The sequence below is a fragment of the Streptopelia decaocto genome (assembly GCF_964273445.1).
Source record: "Streptopelia decaocto genome assembly, chromosome: 1".
Classification (NCBI taxonomy): domain Eukaryota; kingdom Metazoa; phylum Chordata; class Aves; order Columbiformes; family Columbidae; genus Streptopelia; species Streptopelia decaocto.
In genome coordinates, this window is record NC_138663.1 from 197,744,947 (window position 1) to 197,768,021 (window position 23,075).

The following is a 23,075-nucleotide window of genomic DNA, read 5'->3' on the forward strand; positions in this document are numbered from 1 at the left end:
CTGCAGTATTTGGAAAACTTCTTGGTGTTCTGTAGCTCATGACATCACTTGTTCTTGGGGACAGAGAAATTCTGCTCAAAGTCAGGATTGCAGCAGAGGTCTTCTGACTCTGAAGTTTGTGCAAAAAGCACTGAGAAACATTGCTACACCAAATCTCAACAAGCTTTATTACTTAGAACTATCCTCTCAACATAAAAAAACCTCAACAGCCAGAAGAACCAAAGATACCAACTATTTCACATCCATCAACCAAAGAAATTTCAGAACAGAAGGGTTTTTTTGGACTTAGACAAGTAAGATCGAATGATTTCCTTGACATAACAGCATGGACAGTAAGTAGCGTTTATGCTCCTTGAAACATTAAATTCCAGAAGAACCAGCGATAATAATTCTAACCACTTTCCAAAGATACTCTTCTTCAATACAGACCTTCTCTGTAGTTTAATAAAATCAATGGGAGTCTTTCAACTGACTTCAACAGACGTTGTGCCGTGTCTCCTTTGTTTACAACTTCAATGAAGCTAGATAAATAATTCACAAATACAGAAATACTCAAATAAAGTATTCACGGATGCTTTTTCAGCTACCTGTGTAGCTCCCTGGGATCACTTTACAGTAGACAATACTGTAACAACACAAATCTCCCATGAGCCTTGATGACTTACACAGATCCTGGTCTTTGATAGCCATTACTTGATGCGGTATCTAATCTTAATCTCCTGCACATTTTGGGAGGCAAATCAGGGTTTGGTGGAGCCTTTGGTGTATCTTTGGTATCTGTTGAAGATAAGCTCTGTATAGATCCACTGCAGCTTTTGTTACCTAAAGAAAACAACCACATTGTAGGGAATTAAAGCTAATTTGAAGTTGTTTCACAACATGTGTAACATGCAAAGCAAAGTGGTGGGCGTCTTTTGGGTTGTTTTTGGTGTGTTTTTTTTGTTGTAGTTGTTGCTGGGTTTTTTGTTTCGTTTTGTTTTGCTTTAGAGAAGAAAAATACATAAAGTACTTACTAAGACACAGAAGAAACAGCCTTTCAGGGAGAAAGCCAGGAGAAAAGAACCAACAGCAAGAATGAAGAAATTACATTAAATTTTTGAAGGCTAAAAAATTACATTGTACTTAAATGGCTAAACGGTACATGCTTTAAAATGTGACAATAAATCCAACATTTATAAAATAGTACACTGCACAGAATTGTAGAAAAAAAATTCATGTTGGAAGGGATCTCAGGAAGTCATCTAAACTCCTGCTTAAAGCATCTACTATCAAATCAGACCACATAATTTGTAAGTATTAATATTTCAGTATCCACAGGAGCTTCATGCAGTTTAAAAACAAATACGTAGGAATTAATGATTATGAGGTGCCTAAAACAATTACTACTGTAACTTGATAAAACAAGTCCTGTGTCCAGCTCTGGAGCCCTCAGCACAGGACACACATGGACCTGTTGAAGAGAGGTCAGAGGAGCCACAAAATGATCAGAGGCTGGAACAGCTCTGCTGGGAGGACAGGCTGGGAGAGCTGGGGCTGTTCAGCCTGGAGAAGAGGAGGCTCCAGGAAGACCTTATTGTGGCCTTTCAGTACTTAAAAGGGGCCTGTAAAAAGATGGGGACAGACTTTTTAGCAGGGCCTGTGGTGACAGGACAAGGCGTGATAGTTTTAAACTAAAGGAGGGAGATTCAGACTAGACATGAGGAAGAAATTTTTTACAATGAGGGTGGTAAAATACTGTCCCAGGTTGCCCAGGGAGATGGTGGATGCCCCATCCCTGGAAACATTCAAGATCAGGCTGGATGCGGCTCTGAGCAACCTGATCTGGTTGAAGATGTCCCTGCTCATTGCAGGGGCTGGACTAGATGAGCTTTGGAAGTCCCTTCCAACCCCATCTATTCTGTGATTCTATGATAAATCTATAGCTGTACAGACTGTATTGCACACAAAAAAGTCCTTCTACTGAATACAAGCCATGGCCACGTGTCCTGTAAGCTGACCAATCTGTGGACTACTGCCTTGTTTGCATATACATTCTGTGAGACAAGAACTGCATCTACTTCTGTGTTTCTTTATTCCCAAGAACAACAGATGCTTAATAATGTTCCAAAAGCTGTCATAATAAAAAGAGATTCCAAAATATAAACCCGATTCCTATATTACTACTCTTGTTATTCTATAGTATTATCCTATATTATGATTTTTTGCTAATGATAATTATTATTCTACATCATTAATACTGTTAGTATCACACTAATTCATATCTAGAAGTAAGGAAAAAGCTTGTACACTCCATGGGACACAGAGGAGAGAGAACTTTCTTAAACTTTTAATATGTGGTTTTGCACGTAACCACGTATTTACCTACTTGCACTTGCATTACTCATTGACAGCTCAGTGGCAAACTTGGCACTAGCACTCAGTCCACTGGAGCTCATTGTTTCAGTGCTGAATGTTAATCTTCATAATCCAAAACACTGAAAAGATCCTAATTTCAAGAAGGCGTTTCTTTTAAAGTAATTTCCACATAGCTGTCAATATAGTGCAATATCACCTCTTGTACTCACAGGGGTACAGCAAGGGTTCACAGGCTTCCCAGCTAATTCAACAGAACTGTCTAAATTAAGAAACCATGTTTTTAAGCTTCTCTGTCTCGTGGGGAGCCTTGTCTACTGGCTTATTTGGAGCACAGCCTCAAGTTTAGGTGCTCTGAGAGTGTTTTTCGAAGCAGCATCTTCCTTTGACTGCACAGGAAGATTTACATCCTAATTTGTGCAATTAAATTGAATTCCCAAGGTTGGATTTGTAAACTTGTGGTTGTTCTTGCACACCATGTCCATACACAGCCATAATCTTGTGTTCAAGCTAATCTACTTGCTGTACTGGATTACAAACCACGCAAGTAGAGCAGAATGAAGCAGTCATTCCCTCAGCTGGGTTTCAGATATACATTTCATGCCAGGGATTACCTTTTTATCCCATCTGTCCAGTCCTATCTCAACTAAAGGCATGTAAAATCCATAACTAAAAAAACCCAAACCCAAACAAACTAAAAACCCCACACCTTTCCTTCAATCTCCTATTTCAATCACCTGAAGAGATGCAGTGGTCAAAAAGAAAAAGGCAAGCACATTGACAAGGAGTGAAAAAACTGTTACTTACTAGATATGTTAAGCCCAGTGCTTTTTAAATTTGAATGCTACATTTGATCAGTATCAATCATGTTGCAACACATCATTCCTTTGACACAATGATTAACCATAGCTGCCAACTCTTATAAATCAGCAATCTCCTTACAAGTCAGTGGTCTAGGAGAGGCACAGCAAGACAGAGCACTCAGAATTCTAGAAACGTGTTGTGAGGTGAGGTGAACTGCAAACTGGTTGAAGGGAAGAAGCCAGAGAGTTGTGGCCAATGGGGCAGAGTCCATTTGGAGGCCTGTATCTAGTGGAGTGCCTAAGGGGTCAGTACTGGGGCCTGTATTATTCAATATATTCATCAATGATTTGGACGAGGGAATAGAGTGTACTATCAGCAAGTTTGCTGATGACACTAAGCTGGGAGAAGTGGCTGACACGCCAGAAGGCTGTGCTGCCATCCAGCGAGACCTGGACAGGCTGGAGAGTTGGGCGGGGAAAAATTTAACGCAATATAACAAGGGCAAGTGCAGAGTCTTACATCTGGGCAGGAACAACCCCAGGTTCCAGTACAAGTTGGGGAATGACCTATTAGAGAGCAGTGTAGGGGAAGGAGACCTGGGGGTCCTGGTGGACAGCAGGATGACCATGAGCCAGCACTGTGCCCTTGTGGCCAGGAAGGCCAATGGCATCATGGGGTGTATTAGAAGGGGGGTGGTTAGTAGGTTGAGAGAGGTTCTCCTTCCCCTCTACTCTGCCCTGGTGAGACCACATCTGGAATACTGTTTCCAGTTCTGGGCCCCTCAGTTCAAGAAGGACAGGGAACTGCTGGAGAGAATCAAGCGCAGGGCAACAAAGATGATTAAGGGAGTGGAGCACCTCCCTTATGAGGAAAGGCTGAGGGAGCTGGGTCTCTTTAGCTTGGAGGAGACTGAGGGGTGACCTTATTAATGTTTACAGATATATAAAGGGTGAGTGTCATGAGGATGGAGCCAGGCTCTTCTCGGTGACAACCACTGATAGGATAAGGGGTAATGGGTACAAACTGGAACACAAGAGGTTCCACTTAAATTTGAGAAGAAACTTCTTCTCAGTGAGGGTGACAGACACTGGAACAGGCTGCCCAGGGGGGTTGTGGAGTCTCCTTCTCTGGAGACATTCAAAACCCGCCTGGACGCCTTCCTGTGTAACCTCATCTGGGTGTTCCTGCTCTGGCAGGGGAATTGGACTGGATGATCTTTCGTGGTCCCTTCCAATCCCTGACATTCTGTGATTCTGTGATATTTTAAGCTGTGTGAACTGCACAGGTAACAATCAACACAAATATGTCAGAAGGAGTTTGAAAATTGAAAGAACATGCCACAAAAATTGAAAAATAAATATCAATACATATTGTTAGCTTTCAGATGCAGCTCTTATTTTCCGATACCTCACAGAAAACACCGGTGTCCTAAAAGACCCTGCTAATTACCTTCAGCTGATGGAATTGACCTGAGGGAAGATGCTGAAGACCTTTTCAGCCCAGACAAACTGTAAGAACTCTTTTTGGTCAGGTCTGTTGGTGGTGAAGCGTTCTCTGGCCCAGTGACAGAAGCTACACTTTGGCAGTCTGACTCCACATCTGTTCTGGTTGCATCCTCCTTTGATGAGGATTCTGGACTTGTAGTCCAGAGGCCTGAACTCTTCTGGCCGTTAGAAGAAGGGGGAGAGGCAATCCACGGAATCCCTCCCGATTTCTCCCTGGGCTGCGAGGGTGTGCATTTGGCAGTGCTGTTCTGCTCGGAGGAGTGAGAAGAGAGAGACTCGATGCTGCCCATGGGAGTGCTGTCTGGGCTGCTGCTGTACGAGTCACCTAGTGAGGAGGGAGGGGAGGGGAAGAAAGGGAAACAAACAAAAAGAATTACATTTTATAATCATATGCATTTTCCTCATGCCACATCTATCCCCTTGTACCTTGTCATCAAATTCATTCATCTGTGGTTTCAGAGGCAGTGATTCTTAAGACAAAATATCTATTTCGTTACTCTAAGTTTCACACATATTCCTACCTTTAACCTGGAAGAGCTGCATTTTGTGGATATTTCTTTAGATTTGCTGAACATAATGGGCTACAGGCTAAACTATTTTGCATAAAATTTTACATTTTCAAAGAACTGCTTGCAATATAAATATCCTTGGGAAAAACAACAGTTACAATATCTTTCTGGTGTGCCTCTTGCTGCATTTCCACAATAAGGCAAATGTGATACTTGTCACATTTACATTCTTAAATGTAGGATTGTATGGCCTGCAGGCACAAGAGTTAAATTTTACTTTGACTACTAAGCTGCTGACGATCTCTGCAGTCTAAGACTAGTCTGTTAGTCTATAGATATCCTGCTTTCTGAATTGTCATAACTGTTATAAAACACCTATCCTGCAGAAGGACAACTCATTCCTTACAACTTGAATATTTGATTAATGTGTTTAATTCGACATGATAGAGCTGCTTTTGCCTCCATATGTTTCAATATTCTTGGCAACAAGTGACCACAACTACACACAATACTACAGATAAGGTCACAAATACCAGGGCCTTGCACAGTGGATCTGACAACAGTAGTGCCACTGGTACAATAATCTGAAATATTCTGCTCAGTTCTGGCCAGAATTCTGGTATCCCAAGTAGACTGTCCCCATCCTGCCCCTGCACAGACCATTAGTCCCTTGAAAATTGCAAGACTGGCTGAAGCCTGAATTTGTCAGATACATTTTCTATCATTCCCTATTGTTTGAAACCTAGATCTCATTTTGCATGCCATGAAGAATTCCTTAATTTCCTGCAATACAGTTAAGTGTCCGTGCTTCATTTAAATGATGACTTAAAACCATCTAGTACTTCATAATTTGCTGTTGCCGGAAGCCAGGGCTCTCTCTTGCCAGTCTCTGGCCACACCTGGAGATATTTGGCAAGGAGAACACCACTGCTTCTGCTGCCACCTTCCAGACACAAGTGAGATCTTTACTGAAGCTTGTACAGCTGAGCTGGACCTAAGAAGCAAATCCAAGTGCAGAGCATGTGGGTCAGACCTAGTTTCAATCCAACCACCAGCACAAGACGTGTGTGAATGAAGAAGTGTGAGCTTGCACACGCTCTGCAAAATACTTGCACAGAAATGCCCCTTTTTAATGCTGGCATCCATTTATTGCAGTTACACTGTTAAACCAGTTGAAACTTGCCCAGCTGCTCGTTTGGTGAATGTAACTGACAGTTCCACCGTAACTTCTCACTGGGGATCCCAAGCCATTCACACTGGCAATTGATCTGTAGGCAGCTAATTGCTCTCATTTAGTATTTAAACTCTCACTGGCAGGAACCATGTGATATAAACCTATGGAAAATGCAGCACCTGTGTAAGAGTATACTGCAGATAAATTTCCTAACACTGCACACAAGAATTACAGCTGATCCTCAAGAAAAGATGTACCTTAACTGTGGATTAATTTGCTATACCAGTTTCGTGTAAATCTCTTTGAGGAACCAAGGGACACAGAAGTTCTTTTGGAAGTAAGTCTGCTGCAGTAGTGGAACTCTGAACAACTTCAATACTTCTCAGTGCTACAGACAGTAAGTAAAAAAGCAATGGCCCACTAGATGAAAATGAATGAAGTGAAACTTTATAATAGTCACATTTACAGAAAAATGAATAAGCATTCTAAGCAGCAACTAATTACACATGTAACTCCCTGCTGTTAAACAGTAAGCCGTATGATAAGTATACTGTTTCTCCCCAAAATATTAGAGTTTGTTTCTATTCCAGAAAAACTAAACATTTCAGTGGTTTTGGCAAACCTAGGCAGTGGCTCACTTTGAATCAATGACCACAGTTTCATGAACGTGAAAAAAGCCAAGTAATGGTTTTGATCTTTTCACCTTGACTAAATTACATTTATTACAGGAGAAAAGATTCTATTTACAGTTTCCCAACCTCAATAATCATCTTACAAGCAAATGAGGTGAACTTCATGTAATGAACTCCACAGAGTCTCAAAGCAGACTATATTTAGATTAGAATTTAAAGTTCACTATAAAAAATTTTGGAACATGGTATGCAATACGAGACTTGCCTAAAATCAAACATCCTTCCTTGCCTGAGAGAAGCACAGAATGCAGTCATCCAGCAGTGCAGCTGTGACTCACAGGAGTAAGCAAGCTGAGAAATTCCCATATGTCAGGCTTGTAATTATCGGAATACAATGCTTCTTGGATATTATTCAGGAAAGTTAAAGCCGAGACATAGAAAAGGAAGATAACTGAGTCAACAAGGACAAACTTACTGTCAGGATCTGCTAGACACGGTGTGTATCTTCCTTTGGGTTTACGTGAACCTGTGGAGAGACAAATTGCTCTTGTCCTTCTTGAACCTGATCGGGACTGAGGTTGGGGAAGAGGAATATTGGGGTCTGGCGCAGTGTGAAATATCTGCATGATCAAAAAAAAAGGGGGAGGAGGAATAAATAAATGTCATAAATAAATAGTATTGTCATAAATAATAGAAGTACTCTCCCACTTCTGTTACTAATTCACGTTTTCCTCACCACAGCTCCTGAAATTAACGCTGTAATGGTCTGAGACACGCAAGAGTGAATTCACAGAATATAAACTTTGCTCTGATCTCATTTTACAATCCAAGAACGACAATACTGAGCTGTGCTTAAAATTTACACTAATTATATTAAAATATTTGTTTAAATAGTTTTATTTTCTAGCTCTTATTAAGTGCTTAACAGTCTAAAATGTGAAACATACAACAGGTCCTTACAACTTCATTACTGCAGAAAATACTAACATTTTTTGGATATCTGACTACTGTACTTGTGACACAGGTACACAAGAGGTTTTAAAGAACTCTATGCTGATAAGAATGGCCAGCCTGCCAGCAAGGACAATACAGAAAGTCCAGTGATTTGGGTGACTTCCATTTGTATCACTTGTTCTGCAATACCCAAGACACATGCAGTAGGAGTCTTGAAAGACCCTAAAAACTCTCTTGGATACTTCTAGTAAAAATGATAATTGCCTTGGAGGATGACCCAAGCAAAGGATATAACCAAAATATTTGTGTGTTTTTCTCCCAGATGTCCTTTCTCACCTATTCCTCCTAGTGCAGGCTGTAAACTAAACTGAGTATCTATTATGGCATTCTGTAGAAGGAGGTGTAATTAGTTCTGTGGAATGGAGAAGAGGTTTTACTAGGATTGCCTATTCCATTAAACTGCTGAAGGAATCCGAAGTGTCCAGTCTCCATACTGCAGAGAGGGCCAAGTGTCACAGGTTAATACCATGCAATGCCAGAACACAACTCTGCAAGGATTTCTGGATCCGCATTCAATAGGGCACTCTCAGAAGAGGATGAAGTGAACAACTGAAATATACCTCTATGCCACTCACAGAGTACAAGAAAGCAAATATACTGCTATGGCAGAAAATACTGCATGTCTTGAGATGCTCTTGAAGTACATTAGTACTGTATTAGGTATTAGTGAGGAAGAGCTTGTCATTTTCTGCAGGGGAAATTCAGTGTTGGAAACACATACATGTTTTGGGGTCACAGGCGAGGAGGCTACCAGTATCACACCAATTTTGAGGAGTCCTATGAAATATAACTGGCAATACCAAGCAATACAGTCAGTACTTACTGACCAACTAGTGCAGGGGATCCTGGTGTTGATTGGGAGCCATCCCTTAGCTGAGTAACAAGAAATGGAACAACCCCAAAGTCTTTTCACTTTGTTTTGTTAGTCATCAGAGAAGGTGATATATTTCAACAAAAGATCCCCACCCCAAATTTATTTTGATGATCAAGTAAAGGAGGTCTGGACTGTTCTGCTGAGTTCTGAAATCAAACAGTTTAAAATAAAACAAAATCTGAGGAGGCCTTTCAGTGAAACTGATCCCTGCAATGGTAGTGACAAAAGTGTTTAATATTTCATGGATTTTCCTCCTCAAAACATGAAACAGTTCTTATTTAATGTTCCAGGAAAGAGTTTGAGGTGGACTTTCACTTTTACTGGTCTCTTTTACTGGTCTCAAAATAGACCAGGCAGGCACAGACATGCCATTCTTCAAAGCAAAAGAAGTACCTAGAGAAGTGTGTATGTTCCAGAGTATTGAAGAACTTTTAAATCACAAGGACATGATGGGCTTAAAACCTGTAACTAGGAATAAAACCTCATCTGAGATAATTTTTTCTTTTTTGCCTTTTTACTTTTGCTCTTGTATCTACGCATGTGAAAAATGACACCGTCCACAGAAATGGGGGATTGTGCTGGGGCTCCACATTGATGCTGCTCTTGAAAAGAGAAATGACATCAGGTGAGGTTTCATGATGTCAGATGGGACTAGATCTTCACTGTACAGCTGGTCTATCCCCAAATGACAGCAATGGTCAGAAAGACTCTGACCTGGCACACTCATCAGAGGAGAATCTGTGCATTGACCCAGAGTGAACCTTCATACACCAATAGCAGGAGAGAGATGGAGGAGCTGGGAGCAAAGTTATGACCTTCTCATTCTGTTTCTAGATACAAGAAGGACACAGCAATCTTCAGAAAGCAACTGATGATCCAGAGAATCTCCTTCAAAGCATGGGAGATGACGCCTCAGATCTGTACCTTGCACAGCCACAAAAAACTTGCTAGGAATACAGATCCATAGCATGGGGTGGGAAGAAGGCATTCTTTCTATCAACGACCTTCTACAAATGCTGGTTTTCTTATTCTTAAGAATGTAAGGATGCTAATGAAAATGAGATCTTGGTTCCTCTTTATCACAAAACAATCAGATCATGTCTTTCTACCTTTTCATAATGCTCTATCAGAATTTCAACGACGATATTCTGAAACTTAATGTTCATCATAGCAGCCACGGTTTCTTCTTGGGCTCTCATCAGAGTCGGTCCAAAGATAACACCAAGGTTGGATACAGTCATTAGATTTTGCTGACTGTGCAACGATACCCTTTAAATGAACACAAACAATATGCAATTAAATGGTTGTGTTAAACTACAATTCCAACAGGCAAAAACCTGTTAACACAATTTCTTTAACAAGACCCCAAGTTCATGCCTCCCCTTTAAAAACATTTTTTAAACTTTTACTTTTACTGGAGTCAAAAGATGGTGTAGTACAACTAGTGTGCTTCCATTAAGGCTCCCATCCTGCAGTAATTAATGGATAATGAGTATGTCTTCCTAGAGTAAGTATTTAAGTTCCTGACATAACTGACAAGGAAAAGCCAACAATCTCTGAACGTCTCCACAGAGAGGTCCAGACCATGTAAAGTTTAGGAGTCTTTAGGTAGGCACCCATCATCTCTCTCCAATGAATACACAGGAGCTTAAATACTTGATGTGGGATCGACTGAAAATACCGTAGCAGAGGTCAATCATATAGTTCAGCTTTCGTGTAAAGCAAATAAACTTAGTTACTGAAAATACATTGCAATAGGATCTCTTTATTAATGCATTGAAAACACGGGATAAATGGGAACAGTGAAATAATTGTTTCTGTGGTAGAGATAACACTAAATTATCTGGCTTTAAAATATATTAACCTCTTCTGTATATTCTGTTATCACTTACTGTACCTTTTCTGTACTTTTTCTTCATTATGTAGGATTTAAAAACTTAGTTTTTTCAGTAATTTATCAGTTAGTAAAATGAAAACCACCGACCAGTAATCCTCAACACCCCCTTTCCCTCCTTACGAATAAGATTTGCCAAGTAAAAACTGTATCACTGTAAGTCCTTCAAAATAACTGCCAGTCATTCCCCAATCACAGCTGCCCTATTGCCTCATGTCTGAGAAATATCATGCCAAGTAGAGATTTGATAATTGCTTTAATGCTTTATTTTACTGAATCTGCTACCAAATAGAATCAGTTACTGAGGCACTTGTTCACATTTTCCTCTTCCTTCTCACTATCTTCAACCATTGTCAAGCTGAGTGTTTTTAGCTATTTCCCACATAATTAAAATAACCCTTGTACCTTTTAAAATTAAGAAACCTTAAAATCTATAAAATATTGGCAGACTAGCAGGTATGAGCAAACTTTATCTTCTGGTTTTCTCTGATAGCCTTCATTAATCAGGTTTATGGAGACATCTGCTATGTTCTCCTTCCAATAACACTCTCAGTTGGCTTGATTTATTCTTAAAATGTTATACGAGCATTAGCATAATGAACTATCTGATGTCAGACTTTGGTAGCAAATAAAATAAATACTATCCCCTTACAAAGATAAAAAAGGTAGTGCCAAGAAAATCAAATTTTCCCAAGGCTACTGGGGGATTTTGTTAAGATCAGGATCAAACTCAAGTCTGGACTCACATTATGTTTTCTCTCAGTCTCACTGATGACTGGGCACTAAGGACACACAGAATTCGTAGGACAGTAGGATTACCTTGGTACAGAGGTGAGATAGACTACGCAATTACTTCTACAATGAACTAATCCTCCCCTCGTATATGGAACAGGAATGTTTCAGCATCCCATTTAGATTGAGAAGCAGGAGAAATATAGGAAAGGGGTTTGTACTGGAGACAATGTGACCATAAACTGCAGGAAAATAAATGCCCATCTTCTTAGGTGTTTCCTATGTTGCTTCTTTAAGTTATGCCAAAAACACTTTCCAAAATTTTACTTCAGACAGACACATTGGCAGAGATCATTATCTGGAAGCCGTTATCATGAAAATAACTATCTTGTTAAAGCAATTTTTTAGCCAATTATCTTATTTTCTCTGTGACAGATCTTATGTTTGGCTTAGGTGGCTAAGGGGTGTTGGGGAAGTCCACTAGTATTCTAATGAAAATAGAATTTTGAATTAGTTCGCTCTAGGTTTCTTAGAAAAATTAAAAAAAAAATAGCCCTTTGCAATGTTACTCTGCTTTGTGCCACACAGTAACTGTTAAGGTATCTTACATAAACACTATAGTCTTACAGTGTAAGACAGAAAGTAGCATGTGTCCTGTGTTTGGGTTTCCTTGGTTACAAACTTGGTAGCTTGGTTAATAAAAGGAATGGTGAATTTAATAACATTGTGACCAGAAAGGGCTCTCCACAGAGCATTTCAAAGGCTCAATTTCTTGCAAGAAAAGAAAAAACCCAGGCCTGTAAGTGAATCATTTTGATAATCAATTTCTCTGACCTACTCCTACTGTTGCTGGGCTGTTGAACAGATACAGGCCAAGGTAATCGTGCATTTCAGGTAGTGGTGAGGCATTCATTAACATACAGTTGCTTTCTCCTCAAAATCTCTTTTCTCTGATATATCACCAGTAAATTTTTGATACTACCAGACTGTAGACTCCTGACTTAGAAAAGTATGGTGTTATTAAATCATACCAAAGAATTGACTTATTCTTTAAAGTAGACAGGTAATTTGACTACGAAGGTTTTGAAACAAAAAAATGAGTTACCTATCTGAAAATAATACCAAACTTCCCATGTTTGTCTGGCTGCTGACTGAGTATATCCTCATGCAGTATCACCTCTCTGCAGGCTGCTCTTCAACATTTGCTGCTTTTGTTTGTTCGTTTTTAGAATGATTTACAGCACACAGCATCTAGATCATATTTAATTTTGCACAGTGACACAAAAGTCAAGGTAGGTAGGGATGTAAAGCCCTTAAGATGTAAACCAAGAAGAAATCATATTATCCTTGTTTTATAACCTGTAGTTAAAGGTACAGTATTTTCAGCTAGACACAAAACCACACATAAAGGAACTGAACAGCTAACAGAAATATAGGGAAAGGATGTACATTTTGAAACTGGATTTTAAACAAAATAATGAAGAAACAGGAGGTTGTTTTTTTTTTTCTTTCATATTTTCCCATTTACATAAAATTATGCACTTTATCTGCCATTTGTACTCTGAAAAATCTCTACACAGTGGAAGGAAAAAGATGAGGAAGGAAGATAGTTAATACATTCCAGAGACTAATTTTGAATTCAGTCTCATTAGAATTGCTAGCATAAACAACAGCTGGCAAATCATTAAAGAAATTAGAAGGAAAGAAAAGAACTGAAAGTTTTCAGTATAAAACTCTAAATTTATCAAATATATGATAGTCAAGAATTAAAGAGAACAATTAATGAAGAGAATACTGCAGGAAAGCTTTTTGTTGGGAACGCATCTGATGTCATACTGAGCATAAAGAGGCCAGGAAAAAAGGTCAAGAAAGAAATGTTTGCCGATAACTAATTCGGCCAACAAATAAGTCAATTCCTATGTGGACATATATATAGCTAATTTTGGGGCTTCCAGACCAGCAGCTCTTACGAAATCATTAATCCCTCAGTAAATGTTTTAATTTTTTACAGGGTTAGAAAGGGGGAGACATTACATGTTTTTAGTTAATCAAAAAACTCTGAGTAAGAAAGCTTATGAAACTTGTTTTCATCTGGTTCTCCAGGTTACCCCATGTGTGACAAGATGCAAGGTCTGCCTAATCGGTTTTTGCAATGGGAGCATTCACAGCAAGTTGGTAACATGTTAGTTCTACAGGGGGCTAATGGCATAAAGGGCTAAAAATAATTTATTAGGGCTAAATGATTTCCTATCAAAGAAATTTTCAAAGTTTTCATGTCTATAAGAGGAAGCAAAACTGCATTAGGCTCCACTGCAGACAGCTCCCTGCAGGCTGGGGCTCCAGCTGTGATCGAAAAAGCAGAATAGCTGGGATATAATGATCAGAATGAAAACAACATGGACTTATGTCTTCTACATATCTCAGTCATGCGGGCCTGATCTGAACAACTGCTGTTTCAGTAGTCACATTCTCAGATCATTGATAAATGTACTAGAATATACAGCATCCTAAATGAGAAAGAATAATACATATTAAAAAATATTCAGCAAATGCCAGTGAAAACTGGCCAAAGATTTACTAAAGTGATATGAAAAAATTTGATGCAGAAACATGATAAATTATAATGTAATAAAGGCATGTCATCGTAACTATTGACATAGACAGGGAATGAAACCTTGTCTCACAGCACGTGCCAAGTGTAATTCAGTGAAGACAAGGGGTCATCAGTTCAAAGAAACGCAAAATCTTTTCAATCTGACATTTAGTTAATACCCAGAGAAGCCGATGAAACAAAGGAGATTCAAAAGTGGGTCTGGACATTTCCATAGATATCAAAAATATAAATAATAATACTTCAAATTACTGTTTCCAAATGAAACTACACTTCAGAACTGTTAGAAAAATAAGATCAAACATGAAGGCGAAGTATTATCATATTAGTCTCCATACATTTCTGAAACAGTGTGGGACCTCGAGTCAGATTCAAGACAGTGTTTTCTACTAGAGTTTTATGCGTTTCCTAAATTTAAGTAGTGTCAATTCCCGTAGTAAACAGGAATGTGGACTAAGACATCGAATGGGTTCACTTCATAAACATAACTTGTCATCTCAGTGGCTCTGGTGCTATTTTTTTATTTTGTTTCTATGGTGAGTATTCTTCACCTACGTTTAGAGGAGCATTTTAGAAACAAAACGCAACTTCTAGTGATATTGTTTAAGCACAGAGAATGGATTAAGCAACACTGACAAATCTAAAGCAGAAATAATCACATCTTACAATAATATGAAAGAGAAAAATAAAAAATAATTACTTGACCAAGTGCTTGATAAGGATGTCCAGCATCTCTCTGTTCTTCTCTGGTAACTTATGCACAAGCGCGTGTACCGCCTCAACTCTGTAGTTCTGGTCATCTGACTCTATTAAACAGGGAACAAATATTGTTGATAAATTAGAACATGTGCTAAGACACGACCACAAATGGCACCAATGCCTGTACATTACTACACACATGCATTACAAGAAGCCTTTAAAATGATGAGGATGATTTTATTACATTTATTACAACACTCTGAAATCTGTATTTCAAGTAACTCACCAATAGTAGTTATCACTGATATTGGAACCGACAAAGTTTGCAGCGATTTTGACCTAATGTCAAATGCCATTTCACTGAAATCCAAGATTCTACTCCTTGATATTAGAAATATCTAAAATTCTCAAATGTCTTTTATTCTTATCAATGCCAGAATGGGGAAATAACTTCAAATTCTAAACTGATGTCATTATAAAAAACCATCTTACTATTTCTGTATCTAATTATTCCATTTGTGAAAAGGAGATCATTATCACCCACTGCATTTCTCAAGGCAAACTGGGAAAATAAAGGTCCCTGCATCAGAGGGATGAATGCTATAGAAGCGTTATAAGCCCATATAAAACAAATCAGCATATAAATCAAGGTTCAAAATTCCATGCAGAAGGCAGTCACACAGAACAAACCACTGAACAGCTTCATCTAGTGAGACTTCTCTGTTCTGAGGGCTTTCATGTGGCACTGTGCTGTCACATACAGTGACATGAAGAACTCGGATCCATGGCTGGATCACTCAATACTAGATCAAGGAGAAAAATAAGGATAGAAACTGAGGAGATTACGAGTCAGGAACAATATTACTTTCATTAACAATTATTTATTAATTTACTTACTAACAGCAACAATGAAATCTTTGTGCAGCTTGAAAGTCATCAGTGGTTCTGAAAGACACCTGGTTGTAAAATATTAAAAGGAAAATTTTAAAGAGAGCCATCACTCAAAGTCTTGTTAAGTTTTATGGGTGTGATTATAACAGCCCTCAACATCTGCAGAAAGTATATTGGTATGTCCTAGGAAACCCAATTCAGTGATGACTGATTACAAGTAATATACAACTCAGTCACGTACATAGTCTGAAAATCTCTTGAGCTGAATCTGGTATCACCATCTAAATTAATAAGGGAACTATTACCGGCACTGACTTCAGCACAGAGACTCACTGTTTTCTGATTCCCAAGCTGTAGAACAGGAATAAATACAGCTGCAGAACATGGCACAGTGGGCTGCACAAGCCATCTTTTAAATGAAAGGCAAAAACATGATGAAATTTGGGACCAAAATTCTGATCATAGAAATCCTAGAAGAGTCACTCTGACCAGCAGACTGTGACTTGCTTTACAGACACAAGCACACAGCATCTGCAATGATTTGTGCTTCTGAAGATGTATTAAAAATTTCTTCAACCAAAGCCAGTCTTTTCAATGAGGTTTTCACTATAAATCCTAGGTATGTTTTCCAGAGTTAATAGGGATTTCTGTGATGCTGCCCTTTGTTAGAGGAGCAGTTGAGGAAATCTAGATTTTTAGAAGGCACAAAACACTCATCATCTGGGTTTAATGCTTTTTATTACGTTTCTTTTGAATGTTATATATATTTTGAATGTTATATATTGACATCCAAAAAGGGTGTTATCTTGCAAGTACCATAATTCTCGAAAATTCTGTCTCTTAGTGGCAAAAATTTTAAGAGAAAATGATAATGTTGGAGGGATAAAAACATACGCTTTTGCAAAGATTTTATTCTGCGGCAACAATAATGCCAAGAAACCTCACAGTACACCAGCTTAAGGGATATAGAAAAGAAAGGCTCTGCACAACACGCTTTGTGGTTAACCTAAACATTTTTAAATAAAAACATGCAATTAATTAAATTCTGGCAAATTTAGGGCTATATAAAGCATGACTATCTTAATAAGGCAGAAAATATGTGACAAATTTTAGATTTATTATCATACATGATCACATGGATATTAGGCGAGATAATAATATACTCAATTATTACCATGCTAAAAGATATGAGAAGTGTAATACGATTTTAATAAGCAAAAGAATAATGGGCCAGAAAAATAATATCAATATTTGTGCAGCATCATACTCACCTGAGGTAGTTTTTTAGTCCGCTTGTTATTGTTTTATTGTCCCAAAGTTCCAGATCAATATCCATATCAGGGGGAGACTTAGGAGCTGGTAGAAATTTTAATTATGATTGTGTTATAGTTTGACAAACACACTAACTAGAAAAGCAGCAAAACAGAAACTAACAAATTAGACATTTAGTTCATGTGATTACTTATTAGCCAAATTATCTACCAATCAGATCAATTTGAAACTTGTAATCTCTGCCAAAGTATTAGTAAAAATTAATTCAGCATTATTTAGTACCTGTAAACAATAACTATATGCACTGCATCAAAGTGTAAAGTAAGCCCAAGTCAACAGAGAATTACTATTATATTTGGCTTAGACATTCAAATACAGGCATTACAGAGCCAAATTATGTAAAAGACTAGAACAACTGTCTATTAAACAGAATTACGCTGTGTTACAGAGCTAAGCTTTGGAATACTTCTGAAATATGCCAAATAGAACTTTAAAGGTAAAATAAATGCTTTTTAACGAATATTTTGCTCATGTATATCAATGATTGCATGCAGAAATTGAATGCTGATGCATACAAGAAACTAGGTAGATGGATCACTCATTTTAAGACTGCAAACTCAATTTAGAGGAAATTGTAAATATACTGACACACTCTTTTGTGTACAGCAGTTAAGGCAAAAGGGACCACAGCACATACGCTGCATATTGACAAAGGTTCACTTCAGATACTTACAAAATATGGTATTCATCAGCTTTTGCACCTTGGAGTTTACACCTCCTATTCTGTACAGCCCCAGGATTGTAATACCTACATTGGGAAAACAAACGGAATGAAAATAATGTAAATATGGTTATTTCAATATACGCTGATGTATCTCTGGTGTATGTTTTCAAATCATCTGTATGTATTTATGGAAATGGTACAATTACGTTCTAAAGTACTGCTTTACCCTACTGAATGATCTTCTGGGATATTAACAAATGCATTCCACTGAATCCACACTATACCTTACACTAATCACAGTCCTACATTAACAGTACCCTTTCAAACAGAAATTACCCATACTAGCAAACAACAAAGAGATCACTGGGCAAAGTGAAAAATAAGACTCAAAAGCAGCCTTAAAACACATTACACGTCAAGCAAGTTTATCATACCTAGACTTCAGTGGAATTACTATACATCTGTATTTGTTTAGAACATCGTCCCTTCCAATTAAGATCTAATTGACATCTACAGAGAAATAATGATGGTACCCAAAATAAAAACATACATAGCATACCACAGCAACAACTCAGTTGAGAATTTGTATGTTATGCATGGATCCCCATGCAAAAGAGACAGTCAAGTCCCAATTTACCCATGTTTCAATTTTTTTTTAATAGCACAGATGCTAATAAAAGAATAAGGTTTCAAGTGTGACCTTCACAACACAGCATTTCAGTATTCCAGTGATGTTAATTTTATTGTTTCTAACTGCCTCTTAAAACCAGTGGTCTTGCCTGCTCCCCACTTTAGGTCTTACCATTTAAAAATTGCCCAATTTTAATTCCAAGACAACATTTCAAAGTCTGATCTCACTTGCATAATGTATGTGATTTGGTTTGAAAACTTTTTTCTCCGCCTCCCCAGCAGGAAAAAACGCAAGCTCTGAGTCAGCAATGATTCCAAAGCTACATAACACTGTTACCTGTGAAACTGAATTCATGTTGGGCTCAGTGTTGCCCAGAGAGGCCAAGCACAGCTTTTGGATCAGAAGGGAGCTGCACACCGGCACTTCAGTGCACGGGCAGGAAAAGATTCCCACTTTTTATGGAAAATTATACACCCACACCTCTTCATTTCAAAGGGGTTAATTAAAAATTTGCTGTGAGTTGCAAGGTATCACCTCAGCAGCAGACTGATTATTCTTTTTGTATATTCCCCCTGTCAAACTATTAAGCTGTTTAAGTAACATGAAATTACAGAAAATGTTTAAAAAACCCACTTAAACGATAAGTTAAGAAATGCTGTTGGAACTTGTGGCAACAGTTATAGGCATAAAGCACATGGATAAAATGTGAAAAGTAAAAAAACAAACGATGGACACACTTCAAAGCACAGCTGTAAAACATGTAGAATTAATTGAAGTAATATTTGAGAAAAAATAGTCATAATAATCTAATACAGAATTTGCTATTTAATACACACCTCTTGTTTCTACAGCATGAATACATTTCCTCACAAAGTTGAAACCTGCTTCATTTAAGAACACTATAAAAAGAAGAAAAAAAGTTCTTTATTTTCTAATGTAGGAATACACAAAATCTCCCTGTTTAGCTACAATCACGTTAGTCAAGAAGGACTGATGCACATCTGTCCATGAGATTATGATACTCCGTCTGTAATAGTATTCTTGTAGATAAATCCTTAGCACTTGAAATCCAACTTTCTGATCATTAGTGATTCATTCTGGGCAGAATATTGTACTGTTTTTTTCTGAGAAACCAGTAGCCCCTCTACAAATACAGCTGAAACCTTGTTGCTTTAAAAGCGGATTCCTGTACTCCTCTGCTCAAGAAAATGCCTTTAACAGTTCAGGACCTACGTTATGAACAGAATATATTCATTGGTTTTAATACGACAACATTCTTTGTTCCTTGCACATGCACATAACCGCTTGTAAAACGCTAACATAGGAAAACGATCTTTGTTATTGATTTTAATTAGTGAGCTTATCTCTAGTGAATGTACTTCTAGTCAACTTTTGTATCTTCGATGCTCACTGCTCCACCTACTTGTATAGACAAGATCTTAAAGCAGCATATGTATCACCATTAAAATAAACACCATCCTAAGAAAAACAGAGGTAGTGGCTTAAATTTTAGATTTCCAGAGTCTCAAATATACCTGCTATGAAGATGTATGTCCCTATCTGACTCATTTCTCTCTCTCTGAGATACATACACCCACGCATGTAAATTATTTTTATGTATTTTTCTTAATATTATGTTAACATATATGTGTTAATATAATGTTAATACAATTATACACATAAATCTCATAGCACCCTTAAATATAATCATTTTATTACTTAGTGTATGTGTAACAGATACACATCCACCTAAAACCAAAAATATGTGATCCATATGGGATATTATTTCAACACACTGGCATGTATTTACATTTAGGCAGATAGACTACTGATAGAAACTTTTTACAGATTTGTTAAATATATTGTAGCTCTGGAGCCAATCAAATTTCTCCCAATTTAGGTTCATAGTAGTACAAAAGTTGAAGGCTTTCGCACAGTTTACACAGCTTGCAATGTGATTCTGTGTAACCCAATCATGTAAGCCAACAAACAGTTATTTCACAGCAATAGAAAGAAAATGTAAAACAATTAATCTCACACGCATACATCTAGAAACCAGGAAGTTACAGACATCTAGCAATATTTGGTAACTCTACATAAAAAAAGAGCTTACTTTCTTCCTTCTTGCTAATAATGGCTGGTAGCGTGTAGATCTGTAAAAAATAAAACCGCAACATGTCAGTGTTTGTGATTTAAATTCTTTATTGCCAGGCTTGTTGGCAGTTCTTAAGCGAGCTGCAACATGCTGTGTGTTAGCTTGCTGGCAGGGGAAAGCCAGCCTGGCCTTTCACCCAGAATAACAGCCCTGTGCCCGGACCTGAGCAGGTGCAGAGGGGGCCAAGCCCCGTTCTGGTTGTGTTTGCAGTTTTACACAGCTGGTCACCTTCCTCGCTGGGGAGAAGGCAGAGGGCCAGCAGGGTGGGTCCCACAAACATAGCCAGACTGGCCTTGAGATTCTAGATTGACTTAGGATTTAATAGCACTAAATTTATGGGCACTAAAATGTGTTAGAAGTCAGATTTGCAGACTCCATTAAATAGGTTAAATTTCAATACAACTACTGATCTAATTTCTGTACTGTTTCAGTCTAGCAAGAAGCTTGTAAAAACACTCAGCTATTTCATAAAATCGACCAAACATTTTTTCCCCTTGGATACAGGTCTGGTATCACCCTCACTCAGTGACTATTTTAAGAACAGACTAATAGTGGGAAGAAATCTCACACAAGACTGTCCCTTAGTAGCTTTCAACACATTTTTACGTTCTTTGCAGTAACTTTCAAGATGGTGCTGTTTACCTCACAATGCTGCCCAAAAGATGGTTTGTCTTTATCAGAGTAGAAACTACCACTTCACAAATGTGATCTGAACCATGAATCCTATTAGACAATATGCCATCATATTACTCAAACATTAAATATCCTAACATAATAATATACAACTAAAGGCTTAAATTCACTAATAGTTCTGCTTTTCTATTTTGTACCTATCTTCACTGTGTATCTGTGATAGTGTCTCACAAAGAACAGGACTGTATTTGCCCATACTGTAACAGAGTATCTAAAATGCATACTAGCTTCTTTCTTTAATACATGTGCCACAAAACTGTAAAATGAAATGAAAATGAAAAAAAAAACCATCCTTACTGGTTCCTTTCCATCCATTGCTTCAAGCCAAAGTTTTCGGTTGGATTCTGAAAAAGCTTGTAGTGTGATGATTCCAGGTCTGTCAAAAATATACATATATACTGAAGTCACTATTTTTTTTCTCCAACAGTATACAAAGTCAGAATCTAAATGCATATTGATGTGAATACATAAAGGGCAGAAAAGTTAAGTAAATTTGTTGGCTTCTGACATAACACAGTAACTCTGAGCTAGATTTAAAAACATTTCTGTTTCTTAAAAGTTCAGTACTGCAACACATAATTTTAGATGTCTAAGCACTACAACCCTCTAATAGGTATCAGGCACCTCCATATTGCAGGATGAGTTATACACCCACAAAGAGGATCCAATACAACCCATTTTTCAGTGGGGAGATGCTGAGGGTGGAAAACTTAAGAGCAAGATGCCTCAGCTGAATTTGATTAAATATGTCTATGCCTGAGCTGGTTATCTACCTTCCTTTCATGGTAAATGAAAATAAGTAGGTACTTTTAATCATAACACAATATGGACATTCAAAGCCAGTCAAAAGAAGTGTGCCTTAAAATGGTTGCCTAAAACGAGCACCTTGAAATAGCATGTTAAGTATGGAGATGTAAAGCCAATCGATCTGAATACTATCACAGTGAAGGAATTTTTTATGCAAGAGATTTAAAAAAAACCAGTTCTTTCTGTGGGCTCTGCTTTAACTGAAAAACATGGTGAAAAACATGGCATACACTCTCTGGTGATGAAGCTTTGACACTGCATAGAAAAAGGGTCATGGGAACCTGAGAGAGGATAAGGGAACCAATTTCAATCTTTGTTCCTGAAATAATTACGTGAACAGACATGTATATACAAAGAATTAGTCTCTATTTGTGATCACAAGCAAATGCGTTCTTCAAGAAACGATTTAAAACTAATTCACTGATTTGCCAACATAGAATGCTCACGAGACAGTATTCCAACACTGTTTATATTTATATGAACTCGCTCACATTCTTAGTCATTACTGAGATCAGTACTGGCCACTGCATCTTCTCTTTCTTAGGAGAAAACCAACTTTTACCAACATGACATTCAGAAGACATTAATGTTGCCCTTGTATATAAACTCTCACCAAAAATTTCTGGGTATTTTGTTGTTTGTTTATCTCCTCTGCTGACTTGTACAAAAATTCACTACTTTCCTCCTGAATATCAAATCAATGGGAAAAGTGAACCCTCTATCAGGCTGTGAAAGTTATATCCTTACAATAATGACCAAGCAACTTTGTATTCTACATCCCTTTCAATCTTCTGCCCAAGTTTCCAGAATGCATTTAACTTATAGGCCATGCATATTTGTTATGAATCAAAATGTCCTAAAGGAATAAACAACATGTGAAAAGTGCCTGCAACTATCTCTTTGATGAGAACTTAAAGAACTTCAGATGAAACATTATTCTGTGCAGTTTTGTTCAACACAATGAAAAAAATTCAAACCTCTCAAAAACTTCAATATCAAAACAGAAACGTTTGTCAATTGAATCTGTCTTTCTCCTGATGCAAGATTTGAGCTTGAATATTTCTGGTGAGCTTGTGACAAGGCCGTTCTATAAAACAAACCA

The 23,075-nt window shown here is 37.8% G+C and overlaps 1 protein-coding gene across 1 annotated transcript in view; it reads right to left on the minus strand.

Annotated features, from left to right (window-relative positions):
• ARHGAP42 (Rho GTPase activating protein 42) overlaps positions 1-23,075 on the minus strand; it is a 163,518-nt gene that overhangs the window by 12,897 nt on the left and 127,546 nt on the right. Inside the window, exons 10-21 of the mRNA XM_082051268.1 lie at positions 22,951-23,060; positions 21,464-21,542; positions 20,432-20,471; positions 19,155-19,217; positions 17,697-17,771; positions 16,963-17,047; positions 15,698-15,756; positions 14,802-14,907; positions 9,974-10,133; positions 7,452-7,596; positions 4,606-4,986; positions 666-822 (exon numbers count right to left, since the gene is read on the minus strand). Coding sequence (XP_081907394.1) covers positions 666-822; positions 4,606-4,986; positions 7,452-7,596; positions 9,974-10,133; positions 14,802-14,907; positions 15,698-15,756; positions 16,963-17,047; positions 17,697-17,771; positions 19,155-19,217; positions 20,432-20,471; positions 21,464-21,542; positions 22,951-23,060 — 1,460 coding nt within the window. The remainder of the gene's footprint in view (positions 1-665; positions 823-4,605; positions 4,987-7,451; positions 7,597-9,973; positions 10,134-14,801; positions 14,908-15,697; positions 15,757-16,962; positions 17,048-17,696; positions 17,772-19,154; positions 19,218-20,431; positions 20,472-21,463; positions 21,543-22,950; positions 23,061-23,075) is intronic.